The 25,224-nt window shown below is 38.7% G+C and overlaps 1 protein-coding gene across 2 annotated transcripts in view; it reads left to right on the top strand.

The window, feature by feature from the left end:
* The window catches only part of LOC145781590 (NFX1-type zinc finger-containing protein 1-like), a 42,635-nt gene extending 17,638 nt beyond the window's left edge, over positions 1 to 24,997 (top strand). For both annotated transcript variants that reach the window (XM_082593261.1, XM_082593260.1), the window contains 32 exons: positions 723 to 848; positions 1,134 to 1,368; positions 1,655 to 1,902; positions 2,443 to 2,592; positions 2,926 to 3,003; positions 3,269 to 3,352; positions 3,973 to 4,050; positions 4,384 to 4,509; positions 4,867 to 4,914; positions 5,351 to 5,443; positions 5,886 to 6,002; positions 6,376 to 6,553; positions 7,123 to 7,315; positions 9,113 to 9,292; positions 9,418 to 9,624; positions 11,284 to 11,383; positions 11,719 to 11,852; positions 13,494 to 13,583; positions 13,678 to 13,831; positions 14,832 to 15,019; positions 15,548 to 15,707; positions 15,796 to 15,935; positions 16,097 to 16,269; positions 17,114 to 17,207; positions 18,179 to 18,303; positions 20,263 to 20,439; positions 20,837 to 20,981; positions 21,141 to 21,276; positions 21,742 to 21,907; positions 22,763 to 22,886; positions 23,632 to 23,809; positions 24,072 to 24,997. In XM_082593261.1, the coding sequence (XP_082449387.1) occupies positions 723 to 848; positions 1,134 to 1,368; positions 1,655 to 1,902; positions 2,443 to 2,592; positions 2,926 to 3,003; positions 3,269 to 3,352; positions 3,973 to 4,050; positions 4,384 to 4,509; positions 4,867 to 4,914; positions 5,351 to 5,443; positions 5,886 to 6,002; positions 6,376 to 6,553; positions 7,123 to 7,315; positions 9,113 to 9,292; positions 9,418 to 9,624; positions 11,284 to 11,383; positions 11,719 to 11,852; positions 13,494 to 13,583; positions 13,678 to 13,831; positions 14,832 to 15,019; positions 15,548 to 15,707; positions 15,796 to 15,935; positions 16,097 to 16,269; positions 17,114 to 17,207; positions 18,179 to 18,303; positions 20,263 to 20,439; positions 20,837 to 20,981; positions 21,141 to 21,276; positions 21,742 to 21,907; positions 22,763 to 22,886; positions 23,632 to 23,809; positions 24,072 to 24,202 (4,556 nt within the window). In that variant the 3' untranslated portion in view covers positions 24,203 to 24,997. The remainder of the gene's footprint in view (positions 1 to 722; positions 849 to 1,133; positions 1,369 to 1,654; positions 1,903 to 2,442; positions 2,593 to 2,925; positions 3,004 to 3,268; positions 3,353 to 3,972; positions 4,051 to 4,383; positions 4,510 to 4,866; positions 4,915 to 5,350; positions 5,444 to 5,885; positions 6,003 to 6,375; positions 6,554 to 7,122; positions 7,316 to 9,112; positions 9,293 to 9,417; positions 9,625 to 11,283; positions 11,384 to 11,718; positions 11,853 to 13,493; positions 13,584 to 13,677; positions 13,832 to 14,831; positions 15,020 to 15,547; positions 15,708 to 15,795; positions 15,936 to 16,096; positions 16,270 to 17,113; positions 17,208 to 18,178; positions 18,304 to 20,262; positions 20,440 to 20,836; positions 20,982 to 21,140; positions 21,277 to 21,741; positions 21,908 to 22,762; positions 22,887 to 23,631; positions 23,810 to 24,071) is intronic.
* Positions 24,998 to 25,224: the final 227 nt, after the last annotated feature.

The raw sequence follows: 25,224 nt of genomic DNA, 5'->3' as shown, positions 1-25,224 counted from the left end.
AAGCGTCAAGCGCTATGCGTCATTTTTCGTTTTCATGTAAAATCTCGTTTCACTATGAGAGTTAAATTTTGTTTGTCGTTTTGACTTTCAGACTGATAGCAATGAACATTTTTTTGTGGCAGCTGCTCGTCTATCCAATTATGCAGTTTCAAGTTTGTTTATCGTATCCTGGGTTAATCTGAGTCGAGAAAAGACGAAATCGTCTTTCACAGCTCGAAACAGTCTCAAAAACCAAACTCGTTAGAAGTCGAATACTTCCGTTTTGTGAGACCCTGGCTAAAATAGCGCTAGAAATTAGCGCTGACGCCGACGCCGTCAATTTTTTTAAGAGCTTACGCATTACTTTACGCTGTAAAGTTTTTAGGCAATTTGCGCTAACGCCGTCAATTTACTGTATTTCATTGACGCGTACAACACTGCCCTTAAACCGTTTTACCGACCTTGGGATAGGGTTCAGTGATACCCTAGCTAGGAACCACTGGTCAAAGGATTATAATGCAAAATATTTTTTCAACTCTTTCTGAAATAACAATGCTTATTTTTGCTTTTTGTACTTTTTTACTGCAACCGTTTTTTCATTGATGTCTTCGCGCAGTTCACTACATGATTGATTTTATGTTTATTTGATTCATAATGATAGGTTATGCCATGCGCCAGTTCATTTTCATGAGACTGTAGTCATCTCAGCTACTGATATACATGGTTTGTATGTTACGTTTTAGAAACACATGAAATTCCGCTTTCTCAATACATCATTCACTGTCAGTCTGAGCTTCAGCCGCCTGCCTATCTGCGTCGATATGGACCTTTAGCTACCTATGATTTCTCTTCTATTTTGGACGACACTGGTAAGACGCGATTATCAGAAAATATTTGGCTATGTGAAAGCTTTGTTTGGATTTTTTTTTAAATGTCCTGAAGAAAGTTCCTTGTAGCGTGATACACCCAGAGATTCATAGAAGCACCGTAGGCTACGTAACGTCCAACTACCGATACCAAGCCTCCTGTAAGCCTGTATAGTACTTATAAAGTATACATTTGTAAATATGAAACTTTTTAGCAAATGTAACTTATGCTGTATAATTTTCAGTCAATAATACATAGCCCACCTACAATATCATTGTTTTCAACAGAGAAAACTATTAAAAAGAAATATCGCGTTTTGGATACTGCGCGATGGCCAGGAAAGGATGACCTCAAACTGGACAGATCACAAGTGGTGGCTCTTAAGTCTGCTTTGACACACGAGTTATCAATTATACAAGGACCCCCAGGAACTGGGAAAACCCATGTAGGCTTGATGATCATGCAAATGTTGCTAGGAAATAAAAAAGAAAAGAATCAGGGAACTCCAGAGTACAGGCATGGGTGAGTGAAGCGAATGGCCTAAGAATACTCATGGATTTGTTACACTGATACCTTGCAGTCAATGAGTTGTATAATCCACAGTGAATAGCTTGAAACGCATTTAAGTTTGTCTGTCTTTGATTATTACAAGGGCTAGCCCACTATATATAGAAGAGAAGCCTAAAATCGTAGGTCTGACAAAACGTATTTCCAAATGTTTCTTTTTTTCGTATAGGTATTATAAATTAGTGTTAGCCTAACTTATGTACCCTGCGAGTTAAAATCTTTGTGAAACGATTATACGCAGGCTCCTGTATGGCCTGCCTGAAACTGCAGCTACAGTCCCGGAAGGTCCCATTCTTGTGGTGTGTTTCACCAACCATGCTTTAGACCAGTTCTTGGAAGGAATTGCAAAGTTCCATCCTCGAGGTTTGATCCGCGTTGGAGGCCGATGTAAAACAGAGAGCTTGAAGAAGTACATGCTCAGCTCTGTCAGACGGTCTACTCGTAAAGAACTTGACAAGGCGATGAAAAAGACTGTGTGGGAGATAAGAAGTGAGTATCATAGTTTGTGTTGTGAAGTTATTGTTTGCTTGCCCTTATATGCTGCCCACGGTTACGTAGACTTGGCTGTGGATTGTTTTCTCTATTTTAAGCTACTCCAAGTATGTTTTCAGTTATTTTTCTAAAGCAATGTCGTTTAAAAAATGTTACCTTGGTGTTGGCATAAAAATCAACGTCTTTCCATTTTTTAAACAAAGTCATCACGTAAATTAATCAGGTTTCCTTTAAAGGCGAATTTTTCGAAGATTGTGTTCATTAAAATAGAAAATACCTTTACTATGAATGTTAAAAAATAAGGTGAGTCAGTATCTAATTAGTGGAACTTTTTTTTTATCTTTTCTCAATCTGTTCTACCTTGCATTTTAATAGAAAGGTTGCACCGCTGCTTTGCATGCATGCAGACTGCGGAGGCTGTTTGTACAGATAAAGCGATGTTGGTGCAGACACGTTAATTCTTTCTTGTCATCGTACACTATTCCTGTTTAGCACAACGACGCACATTGTTTTCTAAGTTACATCATAATATTATAGATGACTTGGATAACCGCGTGGAATTGATGGAAGAAAGTGAAGAAATACTAAAAGTATCAACTCAGTCCATACTGTCTTTAGTGTGTTTGCACCAAGTTATTCGTCCAGATCTTTTTTGCCAGCTTCAAATGTTGGTGAAGGAAGGAGAAGGTAATCTTGTAAAACAGTACTGATTATTTTATAAATGAACACCAGGACTGCAGAGTCGTAAGAATTTAGCCCCCTCAGGATTAAGAGGCGTGCTAAGAATACTGAAAAGTGAAAAGAAAATTGTTTTTTGTCAAGAGCATTTTTTTAAATTGCTTAGTCAAAGTGAGAATTTTTTTCCGATGCCACTTTTTTGATAAAAATGCAGTAACAACTTTTGATGCATTTAATTGCTTTGAATTTTGGATCTTAATGAGTTATGTAGGCTACAATTAAGTAGAAGTGTGATTATAAATGATTCTGTGGAACTAGATTCTGATGTCGATGCTTTTTCAGGTGATGAGAACCTGTTGAGCTGGCTTGGAGTACAGAAAAAAGTGTATTCCCTTCCTGAAGAGTTTTACGTTGTGGAAGGTATGTGTATCAAAGTACCAAGTGAGCGTGTCGATAGATGGATTGCCGGTTGGTTATGTTGGCACTTCGCATTATTGACTTCAAGAATTTTTTTTTATTGAGAATGAAATTGAAGCAGTTATTATGAAATAAAGTGTTGTACAGCAGACGACAATGCTTGTCCACTTTACAAAAAATGCATTTTTGGAGTTAGTTTTACTAGAATAGGCCTACAACATTTTGTCTAGCCTATTGTACCGATTTGTCATCTACATGATTATTGCAGAGACTATCAATGCTGTGTTTGGTAGTTTATCGGTGAGAGCAGGATTCACAAAGAATGACTTCGTTGCTGCCATGAATGCAACAGGTATATGAAAAGCACTATATGTTTTTAGCCCGCATGGAACAACATCATTTTATAAACTTTTTCTTCAATTTCTTACATTTTGTTCATTTAAATTACAGTATTAGCAAGATTAAGGTGCCCTGGTGCAACTATCGAGGTTTGCACTTGCGCGACACATTTTAGGGACAGCTCTCTACTCATTTGTACATAGCGAATGGTGTAATTCAAACAACACTTCAACAACTGATGGCAGCTTCATTCTGTCAATCTCGATGACAGGCTTGTATCAAAAGTTCAAGTATGCGAAACTGCTGCAAAAGCTTCAAAAGGAGGCTTACCTTCTCTGACCAGAGATGAACATTTCCACACACGATCAATTTCGTATTTCCTCATACAGTATAAACCAATTACAAGAAATAATTATAAAAATATACACGATTGAAGAGATGAATGAGTTTATTCACAAACATGCTGCTACACAAGCACACATTGAAAGAATTAGGTTAATAGAATAACCTATAGCCTATTGTACATGAAGATGGAACAATGTTAGTTGACTTATTGTAGCCTACAGTACGTCATGTAGGTTATGTAATATTTTCAGTTTAATTAAGGTTTTTAAACATTTATTGTCTGATTAGGTTCTTTAAACGAAGATGAAGTCCTGGGATGGCTTTTTATGAATCAACAACCACAAGAAGAGATCGAGCCCAATGCAGGTGATATAGCTTTTCTTGTGAGGTTTATTATTGCTTGCAGCTTGTGGGCTAATATCTTTTAAAATAAAATACACTGCAGCCAATTGTATTGACAAAGGGGTCTAAGGGAAAGTTTTAGACCAAGGCCCGAAACTTTTCCAGGGAACCCAGGAAGTAGATGAATGCGCTACGTGTTTAATGGAGTTCTATTGATGTCTTTAAATGTGGCTAATTTGAAGGGGCGTGTCTCCTATTGGTACTAGGGCCAAATTATCCTCTTAACGGCCCTGGCTGCAGCAACAGTAGTTGTTCTTTTGTTTCGACAGTCAGTTAACTTTTCTTTATGTTCTTCAGATATTGTTTTTGCTTATCTTGACCAATTGAAGCTTCCTTTTCAACCTCACGTTCTGATGAGTATGGGATATCACGAGATGGAAGTGAAGTGTGCTTGGTTGGTCTGTGCGATAGAGATGGGAGAAGGCAAGCGTACTATTTTCACTGTCATGCATTCTACGTTGTAAACGGGCACTTGATTCTTTTGCTTCTTCTTACAAGCCTTTGGTGCCGAGATCCATTTTTACCGCTTCAGATTGGTAATGTTTTCAAGTCAGCACAGAGAGGCTACTGGATAGCAGCCGTTCTTCGGTTAAAGTAATATTTTGAATCCACAACGAAGTGCAGTGGCCTTCCAGCATAAATTGAACAGTTTTCTTTGCCACATATCCGGAAGCATGGTGATTCACATTTTGAAGCGAGTCACGTGACAGCAATTAATACGTGTTGCTTCAGGTCAAGACGACACTTTTTAGGTCAACCAATCTTTGTCTTTATTTTTAGAGAACGCTATCGAAGACGTCATTGTATCATGGTTGAACAACAAACGAGGTAAATTATTTCAATTTGAGATAGGATTAACAAGCAAAAGTCAAATACATGAAAAATAATCTGGCCTATTATTGATCAACTAGTAGTAAAACCTGTGAAAACGAAGCGCCCGCTTTGTTCATCAAACGCTTGATCATTTTTGGTAGCCATCCTTCGAACCTACTGTAGATTACATTTCATCCAATTTCATTCTGTATTGCGAGCGAGCTTTGTTTCAAACTAAGTTACCAATACATTGTTGAAGGTGCATGAGCGTCTCTCCGCTGTAAGTACTATATAAGTGATTTGAAAGAAATCAAAAAATTGCTTATATTTACATCATATTTTTAAACTTTTCCACGAGATTTGAGAGAAAAGTGTCTTGTGTCTCACTATCACGGTCTTTTGCTCATCAAAAAAGTGAATCAGAGAGAGAAATAAAAGAGTATTTAAACAGAGATGGAATCTGGCAGCGTTTATGGAGTTGATGAGGATGACAACATTAATGACGAAAGCAACTACCTGCAAGACCAAAGAATAATCGACATGGGTAATGTGCACTCTCGACTTGGTTTCCTTATGCATTTTTTCTTGCGGAATTTCGTTTAGACACTAATCGCTGTTTTGTAATTGCACGTTTTAAATATTATGTAACAACTCAAACTTTGTTTCTCGGCAGCCGATTTGTAGCAAGAATTGACAGCGACAGACACGTGTTTCGCCCATGAGGCTGGGCTCATCAGTATCGCACCGTATTCTAGCCACAAATGCGATACTGATGAGCCCAGCCTCATGGGCGAAACACGGTGTCTATCGCTGTCAATTCTTGCTACAAATCGGCTGCCGAGAAACATATTGTTGATTGGATGGTCTGAATGGCTAGCGTGGAAGCTACACCGTTATGGTTAGCGAATCGCAACTGCTCGCTGTACTAGTGAGTGCTCAGCCTTGTGCTTTCTTCACAACAACTCAAACTTTCTTTATCTTTGCAGAGGCTGATGATCAACTTCAATTTATTCGGACTGATCAAAAAAGGAGAAAAAACAATAAGAACAAGAAACCAAGAAACTTTTCTGCAGTCAAACATGATCAAATGAAGTTTGTCGACGGTAGCGCAAACATGTTTTTTGCAACCAAACCTCGGCTTTACTTAATTTAAAAACAAAAATCTGAAAAATTAACCATCAAACTCCATTGAAACTCAAAGTTGACGACCGAACTAGTAGGCTATACACGACATTGTTTCAATGGCTCAATAAGTTTGCTTGAAATCAATTGTAAAAATATCTATATTCAGACATTTTTGAATAGGTGTACTGTATATGCTGTATAAAAAATGTTAGCGAAGAATTTTTTAAAAAAGACTCTCCAACTGCATGCAGTTGCCACAAGACTAAAGGAGATCCGAAGGCCCAGATGTCAAACGTTCGTAATTTTTCAAAGCGGCTTGGTATAAGGCTACAAATTTCCATTTTTTTTTAGATTCTAAACCGGACGATGGGTTTGAATATCAACGGAAGCAGAAACAAAACCGCAAGCGAAGGTTGGTTAAGGAAATGCAAGCGGAGATGAGTAAAGTTGATACAATGAGTGAACAAGAAGCTGAAGCTGTGATGAATATTTCTAATCTCACCCGCGACCAAAAGTGGAACTTATACCGGTAGGGATAGAAGCAAAGTTCTATTTTCTATTTATTTGCGAAAAGAAACTGCGACGACATTCGACCCGATCGAAGGTTGGCAAAATATATGTTGCCTGGATAAACCTCTGTTGCCTGTTAAGCTGTCCTCCCGGCTAGCTCAGCGGTTACGCGCCAGACAAGATCACGCGGCACGGTTCGACTATCGGGGGGTGCGCTTGAGCAACGCATTTTAGGACTGCTCTCCATTCAGCGGCAATTGGTGGATGGAATAATTCCCCGGCAACACTTCAACAATCGGAAACTTCACTCTGTCAATCTCGGTAACCTGCCCTACGACTAAAGCCTTTACAAGTATGCGAAACTACCAGGAATAACGTATCAAGGCTTTGTCAGTCCGAGGATAAAGATTCAAACCCAACCAACCTAAAGATTTACAAAAAAACAAATCATTGTTTCCACTTTGAAATAAAAATTGGTTTTCATAGTCGATCCCACAACTCCATGCTCATTTAGTAATAGACTTCTCTGTAGTTTGTATGTAGCCTATTATTTCTGCAGCTTTTTAAATGTGTTTGGATTTGTTCCAGTTACTGGGTTAGCGAGCTTCGTGCAAAGCTGCGGGACAACCTCAACAAACATGCTTCAGAATATAACCGACTTGCGAAAGCTCTTGCGCAAATTCGCAGCCGAGAAGATATGACGTTGTTGCAAACTGCTGACGTCATTGCCATGACAACCACCGGTGCTGCAAAATACAGAGATATGATATACAAGCTTCCAGTGAGTCTTTCACGCTTAGTTTTTGCTGCTTGTTACTCGTACGTAAGAGATGACTCAGAGGAAATGGTAGTCAGTAGCATGTTGTTGATTGAACACATCTCAGTCGTGAATCAACATGATAAAAGTTTTGCTATGTTATGACCTTAGCGATTAAGGGAAAAATCGCCCCACACTTAGGCTACAAACTAAGTAGGCTATGTAGCTACGAAACTTTTTGTTTTGTTTATGCTGTGCCAAAACCAGAGCATTTCCTGCAACAATGTGGTGCGTGTGAGCAGCTTAGACGTACTTGCGACAAATATCTAGGTTCACTACTGGTTATGACGTAGCATAAACGTAGCCAAAGGAATCATGTTGGCATCAGTTTGTCTACCAGTTTACCATCAGTTATTATCTATGAGCAATGAGCATGCTCATATACTTGTTTTGCATAAAATTTTGACATGAGATAACATTTAAGCTTATCCCTGGATTGTCATGAGCACTGAGCAGAGTCTTCTTGTCTGCATAGTTGCCTTTTATATGGCCGCTGTGACAACTTTCGACTCCCAGTTGGATTAGCTCATTGATGGCCAAGAATTCTTAATTCGTTGCAGATACGGTCTCGCCGTATTTTATTAGAGTCATTTACGCTGCTAGCATTCAAATTGCATGTTTTTTTCATTAGACTTTTTTTCAAAACATGTCCACACCATCGCAACGTGCTTTGAAAAATGCATTCGTTCGGCTCTGCTACTCAAAGTGATCCCTAAGTGCATTCTTGTTTGATTTCATCGAATTTCGCGTCCAACACTCCATAACAGCATTTTTATCACGTTGAACTCCATTCCGCTTGACTCCTCTGTCGAAGCGTTTGCCACAATGATGCAATTTGGCCGTTTTTTTTAGATCTTGAATCTCTCCCTGCGGCTAACCCCCATTCGGCATTCCTTCAGCCGGGCTTGGGTACGCCCTTGGCGAATGTCACGTAGCCTCCAGAGTGTTGTCTACGTGCTATTATGCAATGTCTATCCAATCTTACAGTGCAATAGTTGACAAAGTAAACACATGAAATACGTTGTTGTATTGACTTGTTGATGACGCAATGTTGAGGAATCATATCTCCAAACAGTTTAAGCAACACTCATGATGGCTACATGTCAGTATTGAGAAAAATAAACAACTCGGGTTAGACTTTGTCCAATAAACGTTCCCATGTAATCTTGATTTACATAAAAATAATTGTCCAAAAACAACACTACTGTATTGATGACTGACTTCCGTTCTAAAGTTAGCCAGACTGAACATAAACCAAAACCGGTATCGTCTCTTGTGGTTTGTTGGTGACTACTAGCGGTGTGTTGCCATAACAACGCAGGTTTTTTTTTTCGCAGGTGACCAGTCAACCTGGTAGGCCACAGTTAACTAATAAAACTTTTCTGCTTTTAGTGAACCACCCAGCAAACTGTCCACTTGAAGCGGTTGACTGTCTCTTATCTTTAGTCTCGTCCTGTTGCTCAACACAACAAACAGTGTACCAGCCTCATTTGTTTAATCAAATATCGATTTCGCTTTTAAAGCATCTTCGGTTTGATATTGTCAAGAACCTCTTGACATTGCTTGATATTGCTCTTGACAATATCAAACTGAAGATGCTTTAAAAGCGAAATCGATATTTGATTAAAAAAATGAGGCTGGTACACTGTTTGTTGTGTTGATCAACAGGACGAGACTGGTAGGCCACAGATCAGATTTTGTATTTTGATAACCGAATTATTCCTACTTTGTCCAAATCATGAAATATTATTTATTGTGCAGGTAAAAGTGATGATAGTTGAAGAAGCGGCCGAAGTGTTGGAAGCTCACATCGTGACGTCGATGCCTCAAACCACTGAGCATCTCATTCTCATTGGTGATCATCAACAGCTCAAGCCTTCTCCTACTGTTTACGAACTCGCTAGAAAATTTAACCTGGACACGTCTCTCTTTGAAAGATTGGTGAGAATAACGGATGTTAGTAAGTTTGGAAATAACTTGCAATTAACTTTAGGTAATTTTCTCTGTGAGCTACATAGACAAAAATGTTTTGCTTTGAATACCTGTTGAATTTGATTCGTTCTTAGGTCAAGAATGGAATTCGTTGCAGCAGATTGACACTCCAGCACCGCATGAGGCCTAGAATCGCAGATCTCGTCCGGCCCCACATTTACAAAGAACTCAATGATCATGACAGTGTTTTGGAGTACGAAAATGTGGTTGGGGTTCAGAAAAACGTTTTTTTTCTGTCCCATACTCATGCAGAAGACAATGTTCGCGACACCATGAGCAAGGTACAGTCGGGTTTGCGTCAAGATGTTGTAATCGTCTGTTTGCACACATAGGAAAACTTCTCTTGTTAAAATCTCGAGAAAAACGTTTTGTTGGGAAATTCACCTCAATAGAAGCATTCGTCTATGTTGTAAGTTTTGCATAAAATTTGCATCTACTATATGTGTACTTCCAAACCGTCTATTGTTAACTTGCCAGGCCTACCAAACACACAGACAGTAGCTTTTGCGTGTGGATCCTGGAAATACTTTTGGACCCGGGCCCAGCATCATTTTAGGAGCCCATAACGTTTCAAAGGGGCCCGGAAGTTCAAAAAAGCCACCGCCTATTCTTTGGGTAGTGTGTTTTTCTTAAAAGTGTTGTGATTGAGGGTCAAAAGATCTCGACGATACTGCGCCCAAATTATCCTGTCAATAACCCGGAACACAGATGATGCACAATGCAATCCAATTATACGCAAAACCATGTTCACAATCTGTTTATCGCATCACCAACTAAACATTGCAGGCTATGTCGTCTTGTATATTGTATAAGAAATAGTTTATTTCATGGTTTCCTCCCCCACAGTCTACCTCACACATAAGTTTGCAGGTTCTTGAGACGCTCTTGCTGTCGGTTGCTCAATGCTCATTGCATTGTATACCGAGGTTATTTCAATAATTTCAATACTGACATAGTTCTGTGATAAACTATTTTAAGGCGTGGGTGCAATTTTTTTTCAAGTTGGATTTTTATTATCAAGACTTTTTCTTTTGATGATTTATTTTAACGAGAGACACTTTCCTATGGAACATTTTTCCGATTAGTTGTATTTTTCACATATTTTAGTACAAACAAGTAAAACGGAAATATGTGTTGGATCAATATTTTAACAAAAGAACCAGTTTGGCTACTTCTAGTCTTCCAAATTTTATGAATAGTCCACAAGCTGGCCCAGTGTTCCGCAACACAGTTGTACACTGAAAGGTCTGTGTTGCTACACCAGATGGTAAGCTGGTGACACACAAGAATATGTGGTCCATTGATAGGGCTAGTATCGCATGCAGTCTCGAACGTTAATTGATTGGCTGGGTTTGAATCTTTATCCTCGGACTGACAAAGCCTTGATAAGTAATTCCTGGTAGTTATGCTTGTAGAGTCTTTTGACGCAGGGTCGGTTACCTAGATTGACAAAGTAAAATTTTTCGATTGTTGAAGTGTTCCATCTATTAAGTGCCGCTCAATAGAGAGCAGCCCTTATAGAATGCGCTGCTCAAGCGCACACCCTGAGAGTCAAACCAGCGCCGCTTGATCTTGAAGCTTCTTCGTTCACGAAGTCACGCTGACCAACTGAGCTATCGGGGCGGAGTTTAAAAAATAAATTGTTAGGCTTCCAGTGGTGTTACTGATTAATCACCCCAATAATTCAGTGGTTTTTAAACCATAAGCTGCAGCCGGAATTCCATCGCTAAGCCTTTGAATGCAAGGAGATTGTGTGGAAACTAAGAGCACAACAAAATGAGATGTGGACATATAAAGTCGTATTTGTAAAAAATAATTAAATTCTAAGCTAAGGGAAGAAAGGGTATGAGAAATACTTCAATGACTATTGTTCGGTTGAACTGCTGTATCAGTCACATATTGCGCAAACTAGAGTGCATGACAACTACCTTTTGTTTTAGGCCAACCAATACGAAGCTGATTTCATTGTCTCCCTTTGTCGCTATCTTTTCTACCAAGGTTATTTGCCAGAACAGATCACCATTCTGACGGCGTATGTTGGTGAGTGGCTCTTCATTGTCACCCGTAATGCTTGGTGTGAAAAAATAAGATTTTTTATTGTTTAAAATATGCTTTTCGTTGAAGCACATTTCTGCAACACTTTCTTACAGTACTTTGACGAAGTGTGTAATTACTGTCTGATGAAGTCTCTGAACTCATTTTATACGATCTACTACATTCATTAAAGCATACACGTAACCAATATAGTCTACAAACGATACATTCTCTGTAAAAGTCCCTACTGTACAATAACATGAACACAAAAATGTTTTCATTCAGAATAGTGTAACGTAGAAATAATCCTTTCTAAACACACTTGGCTTACTTGCTTGCAGGTCAACTTTTCGCGTTTAAGAAAGTTTTGGCGCGAAAGTTAAACAACAAAAAAGTTCGCGTCACTGCGGTCGACAACTTCCAAGGAGAAGAAAATGACATCATCCTCTTGTCACTTGTTCGTAGCAATGATGAGGTATTTTGACTGATGCGTTCAGAAATAGAAGACAAAATTATTTTTCATATTCTAGATACAAAATATTACTTTTTTAACAATGTTATCATAGCAATGTTATTACAATGATATGAAATGTAGGCCACGAACAGAAAAAGACAAAGTATTTTAACCGTAAGTCAAATAGACTATCGCTCAAGCAGTTCATAACTTACTGTATATTTTATTTCCAGGCTCCATCTTAATCGAAATTATTTTAATGTTTTTGTGTATGTTAGGTTTGCTTACTTTTTAGCGTCGCCATGCCAGCTAATATAGGCCTAACCAGGCTATTTTGCACCCTAGGCAAGGTTCAGTTTCTGCGCTCGCATCGGCTAAACATTTCACTGTATGAAGTGAATAATAACAGTAATGAAGTTTTTTTTTTGTTTTCTTTAACTCCAATTATTGTTGGATTACTTTGCTATAGTAAGTAGCGGTTTAAAATTAAATAGTCAAAATTTACACTATGCTGGTACACCAATACAGCGTTGGCTGCGTCGAAATACCACTTTTCATGCTAACGTTTCCATTTGCAAGTCTTGTTTTCAATTTTGCCACATGTTGAGCGCGAAAACATAGCCAGGCTCGATGTATATCGAACCACTAGCATTGACATGGATGGTCTAAGTGAGTACTTTTGGCTCAGGGCTTGGGGTCTTTTTAGGTAAACATTTTACAAAAACTTGTTCAAAAGCCCGAGACATTTTTATAAATGTCTTCGTTTTTGCACTTATAAAACAAACATCTAGCTATTCCTTGAAAAAAATACTTTTTAGAGGCTTCAGTTTTTTCAGATAAGGTTCGCATTACGCTTGGTACGCATTACGCTACCGGGCTCGACCTGTTCTCTCAGCCGCTTTTATCGTTGCTATTGCAATCCATTATCCAGACAACAAATTAGCTCTTTATTACATTGTTTCAAAGTCTACAGACGTGTGTAAAAAGGAACTGATTTGCTGACTGGGCAAGCCTATCCTGAACCATTGTAGACGTAGAGCGTACAGGCTACAAGCGTTTTGATGAGTTTCAGCTTTGAAAAGCTTCGCTCAGCGCTTGCCACAGATGCGTGAAGCGTCATTGTAATATACAAATCTATGAAGCATTTGGTATATTGTTTGAACGTTTTTATTGCACCAAAAACGGTAGCATATCTTCAGGTGTCGTAGATTTTGTAAATTTTGTAAATATTGCTGTTGGCTTGCAGGTCAACTGATTGGCTGTAATGTGCTTGCTTAGTTGCATCGTTGTTTTGCAACAATCTCAAGCTTTTGCGACAGCTTTGCAAATGCAAGTCCGTATTTCCAGATAAGCTCATCAAACTTGGGGTGTTAATGCAATAAAGCGACTTTCTCGTTATCTTGTAAAATGTAAAGTATAAGCCTGTAGTTCGTACGACAATATTCGAAACACAAAGACATCTTATGAAAAAAAAACTTCAAAAAAAGATAGTTCTGCGACCCCTTAAAGGCTACGTGCCAGGCGACTGCTGCCTAGTTCGCGTAATGGACGCGCCGGCCCTGGGCCTAACTTTTAAAGAGTATGATGTTTGCATTCAACTATAATTTCACATTTTTGTCGCTAAAATATATTTTGTGAAGTGACATTTTTGCTGTGTTTTAGGGAAAGATTGGATTCCTGAGCATTGAAAATCGTGTTTGTGTTGCTTTGTCTCGAGCCAAAAAGGGTTTGTTCTGCATCGGAAACTTTGAGGTATGAATAAACCTGTAGCTTTGAAAATCCTTTTTTCCCGTTTACTATTTCGGTTAGTTGTTATTGTGAAGTTGTATTGCTGTTGTGTCTTCAGATGCTGAAGAAGAACAGTGATTTATGGAGAAAAATCTTGAAAGGACTGAAAGATGATGATTTATTAGGAGAAGCGTTTCCTCTCCAGTGCAAGAACCATCCTGACAAAATTACTAAAGTCAAAACAGAAAAAGACTTCGAACAAGCTCCCGAAGGTAGGTTCTTACAATCAACGCAACTATGTAGCCTACTGTCCTATTTAGCCTAATTCTACTATGTAGGCCTTAGGGTATTTCTCCATCACATAATTCAAAATTTCAGCCACTAGAAGCCATTACTACGACAGAAAAGCCAAATACACTGAATCATATCGGAAGAGATGAATTGTGTCTACTATCTTTTCACTGGCATAGGCTAAACAGATATTTTCATCCTATTGTAGCGATCCATCATTGCGTCAGATAAGTTTTCCTTCCTAACAAGTGATTCATTTTAACCCACACGTCATCTTCCAAAGATTTTGTATTTTTCCATCTAAGATGACTTACTTTAAATAGAAAACTTACTTTAACTAGACTTTACGTAACTAACTTACTTTAAATAGAAAAAAGAGAACGGAGAATAAAACGCTTCACATTCGCCTTTTGAACGGACAGTCAGACTAGTTCAGCTCCGCTTGTAAAACATCAAATTGATTGTGTACGTTTATGTAACAATTTGGAGTGTGGAAGCGTGGAAGCTACACCGTTATGGTTAGCGAATCGCAACTGCTCGCTGTATTAGTGAGTGCTCAGCCTTGTGCTGATAGCCGGAAAGAACGCCCCTTTCTTTACAATTTGGACGACTGTTAAAATATAATAATTCGTGATAATGTTTCACTGTCCTGTGGTTTCACTATTTTGTAATGTTCAAATTCAATTTGTGTTAAAGACCTAAAATATTATACGAACACCTTCTGATAACTTAAAATTATAATTCGAGTAATAATTGTGTGAAATTAGTTAATGGAGTCAGATAGCCAAATTAGTTAGAATATCTGTTAGACAGATAGAATTTCATTAGACAGCTAATTAACATTTTAAACCACTGCTAAAACTATCCTTACATTTATAATAAAAATAACCACACGATTAAGTTCTAATCCCCGGTTCCAATTCTATCCGTTTGCGAAGTAGTTATTGAACAAGCTTTTAATGATTTTCTTGCGTTAACCAGGTGGTTGTGGGCAACCATGTCGTTATCGATTGGACTGCGGACATGTATGCACGCGACTCTGCCACCCCGATGACGAGGACCACGAAAAGTTTGTTTGCAGAAAACCTTGTGAGAAACTATGTGATGCTGGTCACAAGGTTCTGACCAAATGTTCTGAAAAACCACGTTGCAAGGAGAAAGTTGACAAAGTGAGCTCTAGAGAGACTTCAATGCAGTTGTTTAAAGCCAGACTGGCTAAAAGACAACCAGCTTCAAGTGGGAAAACGCCAAACGAAATTACTACTCCTAATGCAGTAGTGTTGCATACGAGGTTTATTTGAACCGAGCTTCCATCTAATTTAATATTTATTTTTATGGTTGTAGCCCGATAACCGTTGTAACCCCAGAAGCATAATACAGTGCAAGGCTGTAGGCGATGCTTTAACCGCCTTTAGAACTGACATTGACGGATCTAAAACGTTGATGTAGCACTGGGATGTATTTCGTAAAAAGCACAAGTTGCAAATGCGGATAGGAGCTAACAATGTAACATCTAGGCTGCTCGTATTCCCTGTCCTAAATACCAAATGCTCTGCATTGAATTCTGCAAGATTTGGTCGAGTTCAACGATAAAGCAAGAGCATGCGTGATGCTATGGGCTATACGGCCTTGTGACACACGAAGAAGAAACATATTTTGTAGGCTATATATGATTCATAATACAACATTTTTTGCAGATCATTCCGACTTGCGGACATGTGCAGCAAATCTATTGCTATCAAAATCCTGAATCAGTAACATGCAAGAACCCTTGCAGAAATGTGTTAAAATGTTGTCATCCTTGCACTAACGTATGTGGAATGGCTTGTGTCCGTGACTGCTCGTTTAAAATGAGAGGTAGACTATAAACTACAACTAATGTATTTATTTTACGTTTGATATCAACCAAATTCTATACACAGAATAAACGTTTTCATTTTTTCAGTGGAGAGACAATGCGGACACATCAGTGAAGTGGTTTGTTCCGATTCAAATAACTTGGGTGTCAAAAACTGCAAGGAAAAGTGTAACGATGTTCTGAAATGCGAACATGTGTGTAGAGGGACTTGCGGGCAATGCAAACAGGTGAGAAAATAATAGTAGCCTATCGTCCTAATGAAAGACGAAACCAATGCGGGAGCACCAGAAAGAGCCAATTTTAATTACATTATTTATTGTTTTTTATAAGCCTACTAAAAAGTGTCTACCAATTTAGAAAAAATTAACAATAAGTACTATTATCTTAGGGTCGACTTCACGTAGGATGCTCTAACCCCAGATGTGGAAGGCCTCTGTGCTGTGGTCACATTTGCAAAGAAAGGTGTTCTGCTGTGTGTCCGCCTTGTTTGGAGAAGTGTGAAACATCGTGTCAACACAGCACATGCAAGAAATCTTGTTTTGTCCCCTGCAAGCTGTGCAAGTGAGAAGTTGCTTTTTTTGTATATGATATTATTGTGACACGGTTGTACACTGCTTTTAATTGTGATTGGCTGCATCAGGTTGGAAACCTTTGCATGCGTTACTATGCCAACCACATAACATAACCGGACCGGTCGAATCCGCATTCATCTTGTTAAAATCAGTGCCAGATTATCTGCCTGTGAAGCTTACTCGGGTTTCATAGGCTGAGTAGATCTGATTGCATTAGGCCCATTATGCGTACCGTAATGCACTGGTCAACATTTCCAAACAAGTTTTACCTGATAATATTCAACAATCTTGCCAACATTCAAGAACATGAGTGGAACATCAACTTTCCTTTTATAGCTTATGCTACACAGTAAGCTTTGCGGTTTCAATTGAATACGTGAATTTAAAAAGGGCCCAACTTTATTTTTTTCAAATTTCACTTTTTATGCTTTTTCGTTTCCTTTCAGTGTCTTTTAAATAATACTTGAAAAAACGACCAATTATTTCAAGCCTACGCATAAAAAATACACCCCTCAATATTTCCATTGTTTTTAGGAAAGGCCCATCTCCATCAAGTGGGCTTCAACTTTACCATGGTTTTTCCACAGAATCGTCACCGCGTAACATTTTCAGGCATAATACTTCTTACCTGTGCAGGCGTATAGGCTTATAATTATTATCAAAATTTCACCGCAAAAGTAAATGACTAAAATAAATAAAAACGCATTTATCTCAAAAGCAGCTTTGTGGGAATTGGGCCCTTCTTGAATTAACGTATTCAATTGCATTTTAAGTTTAGCAAAAACATCTTTAATTGTGCAGTGCTTCTTTCATTTTAATGTTTTACGTGACAGGGAAAAATGTGAATGGAAGTGTTTTCACTACGAATGCAGCAAACTATGTAGTGAACCATGTAACCGACCAAGATGCAACATGCCTTGCCCAAAGGTTTGTATATATATAACTTTTTGTACTTACATTTTGGTTATTTACGCCGGTTTACTGTGCTTTGCTGCCTCAAAATCTTGCCTTTTTAAAGTATCTGCGCTTTTACCTGCATGTGAGTGAAAGCAGATGTTTTGTATTTGAACTTGAAAATTTATATGGACGAGGACGCTAAAAAAATAATCTTTGCATCTGGTCACATGGCACAAAGTGCCTCACCAGAACACGACCGCGCGCTCTTGAACGGCGTCGAACAGATAGACTGTCTGTGTGTGCTTGTTCCCTCAGCGGACGTCGTTTCTTTGAGAGAACTGCTGGCATCGAGACGCGAGCACTTGATAAGCTTGACAATAAATGATCAGGCGCAAATTAGTTTCAACAGAATAAAAAATTGTCTATATCTCTGTGAGGTCTCAGGGTTATAGGCAAATTGTTCGTAAACAATTGTTCGTAAAACAATTCTTCGTAAACAGTTGTTCGTAAACCAATTGTTCGTAAACAGTTGTTGGTGAAATGAAATCAGTAAAACAATTCTTCGTAAAGCATGTCTTCGTATACATCAAATCTCAATTGCATGCACGAAGAGATGCTTTAGGAAGAATTGTTTTACAGAGAATTAATTTTACGAAGAATTGTTTTACGAAGAATTGCTTACGTAGAATTGTTTTACGAAGAACTGTTTACGAAGAAAGCGTCGGACACCAGGTCTCAGTGACTTTAGATGTTTGTGAGTTTGTTTAAACTTTGTAAATACATGGAGATCAAGCTTGTAAATAAGCAGTTTTTGTTTCAAACAGCACCGCATGTTTTTATGCATGTTTCTTGTAATTTATAACCAGCATATTAAAAATTGTATCTTACAATTTTATTCTGTAGTTTGTGCCGGTTCATTGTCAAGAAAAATTTGGCGGTTCACAATTTTTTTCAAACTGCATGAATCGTTTTTTGCTTCATAATATTTACGCAAATTCCAGCAATTGAAATGCAAGCATCCGTGCATCGGGCTATGTGGAGAGCCATGTCCGACGTTGTGCCGGATTTGTGACAAGGAGAAAGTGACCGAAATCTTTTTTGGAGATGAAGACGAGAAGCGCGCGAGGTATGTTGGTAACTAAACTTTATATCAGTTTGGTGAAGAAGAAATATTTAAAATTAAACAAGATATACCAGGCCACTTATTTAACGCTGTGTATTTCAATCTATTTTCGAACAGAATTTTATCACGAGGCAAGGGATTTCGCTTTTGATTTTGTGTTAGGCATTTATTGTAAACTCTGTGCGTCTTTGCCAACTACAATTTCCTTAGTGGTTTTTATGAACGTTTTAAAGTACATTTGCTTATTGTTTTACTAACATAGGCCATAGGCTATACACTAAACCAGGGGTCCGCAAATACTTTTTGGTGCGACCCAAAAAGCAATCGTTCGAAGTCTTCGCGACCCAAACGTTTCGGAAGCATATAATTTTGCGCAAAACACTTTGCAAATTAATATCAATTCCAATACGGTCGTCCCCACTTATTAAGGCCACATCGGGACCGGACGATTTTGGCTGCGGGAGACAATTTTCTACTACTCCTATACCTTCAGTAATTCCGGAATGGACCAAATTGGGCTTAATAAGCGGGTGGACCTATTAACCGTGCGCTTCGTCGTCGTGCAAGCCTCTGGGGCCGAGGGTCTACTATATTCTTTTACCAGCCCAGAATCAAGATGTTCCCAGACTACACTGGAAGGCTATTAGAGAGCAGCCAGTATTTAGTTTCATCATCCATGACACGCAGACCTTCCACTCCGTTAGTTGGCTTGAAGATGGTACAGTTATTGATGATGTGGTCTGCAGTCTGTTCCTCGGCACCACATTCACAGGAGGAGGAAGAGGCCAATTCCCCAATGGCGCATGGTTGACCGGAAAAGCCTGACGCCCGTACGAAGACGGTTGAGGCGCACCCATGCTTGTCTTTGTAGTGTCAGGCGGATGGGGCATGTGTCGGCGTTGGGGATGAACGAATGAAGTCCGGTGGTACTTGACTTTCTTTCAGAATTCCATTTATAGTCCGCCCAAGTAGCCGCAGAGATGAAGTTCATCTGCTGCGTTGATCAGAAGTTAAGCGGCTGGCACGAATGGTTGTCTTGACTTCAGTCGACTGGGGTGCTGGTTTGGGGAAGCAGAGATCTTGTGGTGGAGAAGATGGTTAGGCTTTAGTGCCCGTCGGCTAAGAAACAGAGTGGCTTCTTCGTGACGAAGCTCAGAACGTTGGATGCCAGCGAGAATGGCAAAATTATCCAATGGTGTGGGACGCATGCATCCGGTAACTGTGCGCAGGGCGCTGTTTATGGCAGTGCCGATGTTATGGCAGTGTGCACTGCAGCACCAAACAGGTGCACAGTACTCTGCTGAAGAGTAGACAAGGGCTAAGGCTGCTATACGCAAAGTGTCAGCCCTTGCTCCCCAGCTGTGGCCTGCCAGGCGCTTGAGTAGTGCAGCGTGGGATGTCATTTTCTTGCGCAGTGACACCAAATGGTGGCGGTATGTGTACGATCTGTCTAGTGTCACCCCAAGATATTCTGGTTCGGGTCAGAAGGTCAGAGGTTTTCCATTGTTCTGAACATGTAGCTCACGATCAACTTCCTGACTGTAGGCTATAGGTGGAAAGCTGCCCTCAAAGTTTTGTTTTCGCTAAGTTTCAGTCGCCAGTTCTGGAGATAGCCTAAGCTGAGAGAGTTTTCATGCCCTGGCTCAAGCTGTCTTCCAGGCTATATATATAACCGTGGGCTTAATTACTGTACTACAATCGAAAGTATAAATTTTCTTGTAGCCCACCAAATTGTACGAAACTCAGCACATCAAAGACTATATGATTGTATTTATTTTTGCCATACAAGTTATATTTATGGTAATTTAAAACCATTTTGCGACCCACTGTGAATGGTCTCGCGACCCAGTATTGCGGACCCCTGCACTAAACAGTGACAACTTCCAAGGAACTTACGCTATAGCAAGCTTCTTGCAGCTTGTCATCGCCAAGATTCAAGATTCGCCCTTTTGTCATTTTCAGATTTGTTCAACTTGAGTGCGGTCACATTTTTACTTATGAAAACTTGGACGCCTGGATGGATATGGAAAATACGAACGAAGGCTCAGAAACGGACATCAAGTTGAAAGAATGTCCGAGATGCAAAACGCCTATTCGAAAATCTGCTCGATATGGTCAAATCGTCAACAAACAGCTCATGCAAGTATCTTAACTGCCAGTGACGTACGCCCGGAGGGGTGGGGGTGCATTGAACAATCGCCCCTGTTTTATCGAAAATATTTTTAAGCCTCACAATTAAATTTTAAACTAACGATTTAGCTGCTTTTGGATAGCAGCAGTCGAAACAAACTTCTCAAACAAAATCTCACCAAAAACATATTAAAGGCTCAAATTATGACCCATTATTATTCTTTCTTGTCTCATTACCTGATTCGTCCATGCAAAACTTGTGACAGTTTATTGTTTATTTATTTTTGGGTATTGTTTATTGCTTCATGAAGCTTAATTTTTTAAAGCGAAAAAGGGCAATAAACAATATGTTTCATAGTATGGGTACCTTTATGCTACAAGCTATCATAAACATTGTTTTTATTAGGTTGATCAATGAAGTTAGAAAGAAAATAGCTGGAGACCCTAATGAAGTGAAAAGTCTTGGAAAGGAATTGAAATCTTCCATTGATGGGGATGCTGATGTTCTCAAATACTTTCCCAATCAATTTGGAGAATTAAACAAAGCAATTGTAAATTGTTTAACAAGTGAAACAGACTGATTTAATTTTCTTAAATAATGTAAAATTGTGAGCTAAAATTTCACTTTTCATGAGTAGAGCGGTCGGCCACAATGAGGAGGCTAAAATGCCCTTTATAAATATTAAATGTAAACCTTTGTTTTTGGACAGATCAACGCAAAATCGCTTCCTTCTCTGAGTGTGATTGAAATTCAATACGACTGTGCAGCAGAATTTGCATCCATTAAGAAGCTCACTGAAACACTCAAACGTAAAAGCCAAGTCAGCATCATAAAGCTAGAGAGGGGTAAGCAACATACAACCCTTGCTAACCAATCCATTCCTGCAAGCTGGATGGAGGAAATATTAAAGACAACAGTTTTTATCTGATTTAACCCAAAATACTTTTAAATGATGAAATTTTGTTGATTTTAAACTTTTACTATTACACCACCTTTACTAATTAACTTATTTAAAACTTTTACCAACTTTTATTGGACCTGTTCGGTACCGTGCTTCTTTGCTTAGGAGCCGTCGCAACTACTAATTTCAGTTTCAGAAAACCTTTTCAATGTCGCATCCGTATAGTTTACCACAGCGTTTTTTATCTGACAAGTATCAATCGGACATCGTAAAGCTTTGAATGTTGCTTCCACTGCAATCCGCGTGAACTATCTGACTTGCCGAACTTAGCCCAGCAACCCACCTTGATGGTTGTTTAACTCTGTCATTTCTGTAATGATTGAAGCGCTTGCATTATTTTCCTGATTAGACTTGAATGGAAGAATGGATGAAATATTGCAATGGCTCTTTTCGAGAAAAAGAGCTTATTTTTCTGATCAAGAAAAAGAAGATTTGTTAATGGAGCGCCAGCGATGTAAAGATGCTTTGAAGTTGATTCAACTTAAAGATAAATGTGCAGCTTCAATTGAGAGCACGTAAGTAAAGCTCCCGCTATTTAACTTGAACAATTTCAAATTTTAGGCAGAATGTTAGCTCATATGCCAGGAACCGTCAATTAATGTTGCACACCACAAATATGTTTGGGTTGTATTGCTTCTCTCTCTCTTTAGGTATCATAGCTGATACAGCCCTCGATGTACAATGATGTTCCAGTTTGATCGATCACGTGCTTCTTGCTAAATTTTAGTAGGGTTTTTGATATGTGGTTGAAAATTGTGCAAAAATGTGAATCTTTGAGCTCCTCTTGACCGTTTTCCTAGAATTTTTCCACTTAAAGATAAATCTTCAAGTTCGCCTTTCCTTATAATGTGACCCAAGAACTTCAGCTGCCGCATTTCTAAAGATCTCATTATCTGCTGCTCCTGGCCCATCTGTTGGAGAACTGCTCTGTTGGTTCGAAAATCTGTCCATGGAATTTTTAGAATTCTTCGGTAAAACCACATTTCTGCAGCTTCAAGCTTTTTTCGAGTTTTTGCCGTTAGTGTCCAGGTTTCACATCCATACACATCAAAATTGACCAAACAAAGCATTTCAACAAACGAATTTTTAAGGTTTTGGAGAGTTTTCGATCTTTAAAGATTTTTGCCATGGTGTTGAAACTTGACTTTGATAATGCAATGCGTCGTCTAATTTCTTCTTCAATTCAATTTTTGTATTGCTTACACTTACCATAGATTATCTTAACTTTGGTTTGTTGGACAATTATTTTTACCCTCAGATGCTCTTCCTGCTGCTAACTCTCATTTTTTATCTAGACTTAAGATTTGCATATTTTATCTTTTCCTCGGTGCTTCTAACACTTCAAAATTTTATTGAAATCCATTTTTCAGCAATGTCTCTCTTGCGGATAAGTACACAAAACGAATTTGCAAATATGTGTTCGATGACTTGTCGCCATATAGCAAAACGAAGCATGAGAAGGTCAAAGATGCGTTTGAAAAGATTAAACGATATGTAAGTGCAAACTTTTCAGTTCGTCCTATGACTGGTTATGATAGCTATGTACTTTTCATTTTGCATTTGTTCGATCGCTAGGGGCTGTTGAAATATTCGATTGTGTCAATACTTTTTTTCACCTCTCAGTCTCACAGTATCTCGGTCTCAAGTATTATGTTTTCTGTCAGTCTGTATAGCGTGATATGGAGGTTCTTACATCTTCCTCAAAAGTACAAGATGGTTTTTGAATAATTTTTTATTAGACTTTTTTAAAAAGTTTGCTTTTTAAACATCAAGTATTTTTGTTGATATTAATCACGAGTTTTGAAAAATTGGTATTGTAGCTTAAATTGGTCCCTTTCAACCTGAGATACAAGAAAGCAACACGTTCGTGTGTTGCTATACAGAGGTTTTAATACTTGTCTACCGCTTAGACTAAGAGGTAGGCTACCTGAGACAATTCACGCGAGGATTGTGGTGGAAAAAAATAGATGCCACAGTGCTCTAGCTAACACATTGCTGTTTCATTTGATATTCACCTTGTAAAATTCCACAATAGTATTGTTACTTTGATTCGCCATTCTTACGTCGCTGATATGATTTAAGTCTCTTGAGCTAAAGTTTCGTTGTGTTTATGTTAAGATACCGCTTTGCTCCAACACGTTGTTGTTTCTCAGTTTGCGTTGTTGTTGCAGCTGTATCATTCAGTACTTAGACAAAATATAAATCTTTTTGATTTAATGTAGCTTTCTTTTTATCACAGCTTCCTCAATTGATACCTGGACTTGGGATCACGAACAAAGAAAGATCAATGATTCTTGGAGCAATGAATCTGAGCAAGGGTCATTGGTACAGTTGTGCCAACGGCCATGTCTATTGCATTGGTGAATGCGGGGGTGCCGTGGAAGAATCAAGATGTCCTCATTGCGATTCCACAATTGGTTCGTTTCATTATTGCACCTATTTTAAGGTGTTAATATACAATAAATAAAAACTGTTTGTTTTCTAATGTTTTTTCGATAGCCCTTAGTTTTGTTTATCTTCGGACATGCCTGTATAAATTTTTGGTATTTCTCAGACTTGTGGATCATAACCATTAGTCAAAACTTCTACATTTTCCATCTGTAAAATGATACAATTTTCACAGTGCTAGTTCAAATTAACAACGCTGGCGAGTTTGTTCCTAACGTGCTGTATTCTCAGGGGGAACTGGACATAGATTAACTCAAGGAAATCGCGTTGCGACCCAAATGGATGGAGCCACCCAGTCGGCGTGGGATCCCAATACATTCCACATTCCCGACGAAGTATTGCGGTGGAGGGATGGTGCATAAACACTGCCGCTGAACTAAAATCTGATTGAACCTTGTGTATTTGAAATATGTATCACATGTAGGTTGTTGTGTTCATTGGTGTTGTATTTCGAAGAGGTATCAACTATTTGAAACATAAAACTTCAAGTTTTTGGCCAAATCACACTGCGTCCATTGCGTTCTTCATGTAGCCTGCGGTATCCGAACAACTGCCCCCGGACATAGTGACACAATCGCGCCTTCCAATTGCTATCCAATAATTGTGTAACGCCGTTCTCACCATATCATTCACTTGCAAGCTTGCCTTGCAGTTGATTGCTAAACCTATGCTTTCCAATAAGAGTGTTCGTTCTTATAAAACAAAACGAAAGCAATTTTACCGTTTGCAGTGACAGAGTGTTCTGACTCAGCAGGCTGCAATGAATTACTCTAGATTTAATTTGAATACTTCGTTAACCCTATTTCCTGTGACGTATTTTGGCCAGTTGACTTGCGGAGGGGGGGGGGGTCGGTGCGACACTATCACTTTCAGCTCGTGTAACTCAAAAACTACGCAAAATAGATCAATCAAATTTTCACATGATGCAGATAATTTATCTGACAACATAGCATCGAAAATCTTTTGCAATTTGTTCAACAGCGTAACTTGAAAAATCAAATAATTTGATGGTTGGTCATATTTTTTTATTTGACTTGAGAAATCGTTTCTTAATTACTTTATAATTGAGTGTGACGGGATAATTCCATTGTGTTGGATTTTAATCTCTTACGCGTGGACGTCGTCCACGCTTCAATGAAATCGTAATTGGCGTCTGACTTGCGTTTGCTTGTTGTTTTGCCCGAGGCATTGCAAAAAGTTTTCTTTTCAGTTCAGTTCAGTTTTCTTTTCACACTCATTCTGTCCAATTTGGTTATACATGATCAAGAAACACTTTGCAGTTTACAGCACATCCCAGGGAGCTATTTATTTGTTTTTAACATTGTTTCAACGTCTAGAGACGTTGAATCGATGTAAAAGTATCTGATTTGCTTTCTAGCTAGCG

The sequence above is a fragment of the Aplidium turbinatum genome, chromosome 13, assembly GCF_918807975.1.
Source record: "Aplidium turbinatum chromosome 13, kaAplTurb1.1, whole genome shotgun sequence".
Classification (NCBI taxonomy): domain Eukaryota; kingdom Metazoa; phylum Chordata; class Ascidiacea; order Aplousobranchia; family Polyclinidae; genus Aplidium; species Aplidium turbinatum.
The sequence above is the reverse complement of the archived record's forward strand: the minus strand, read 5'-3'. Positions and strand labels throughout refer to the sequence as shown.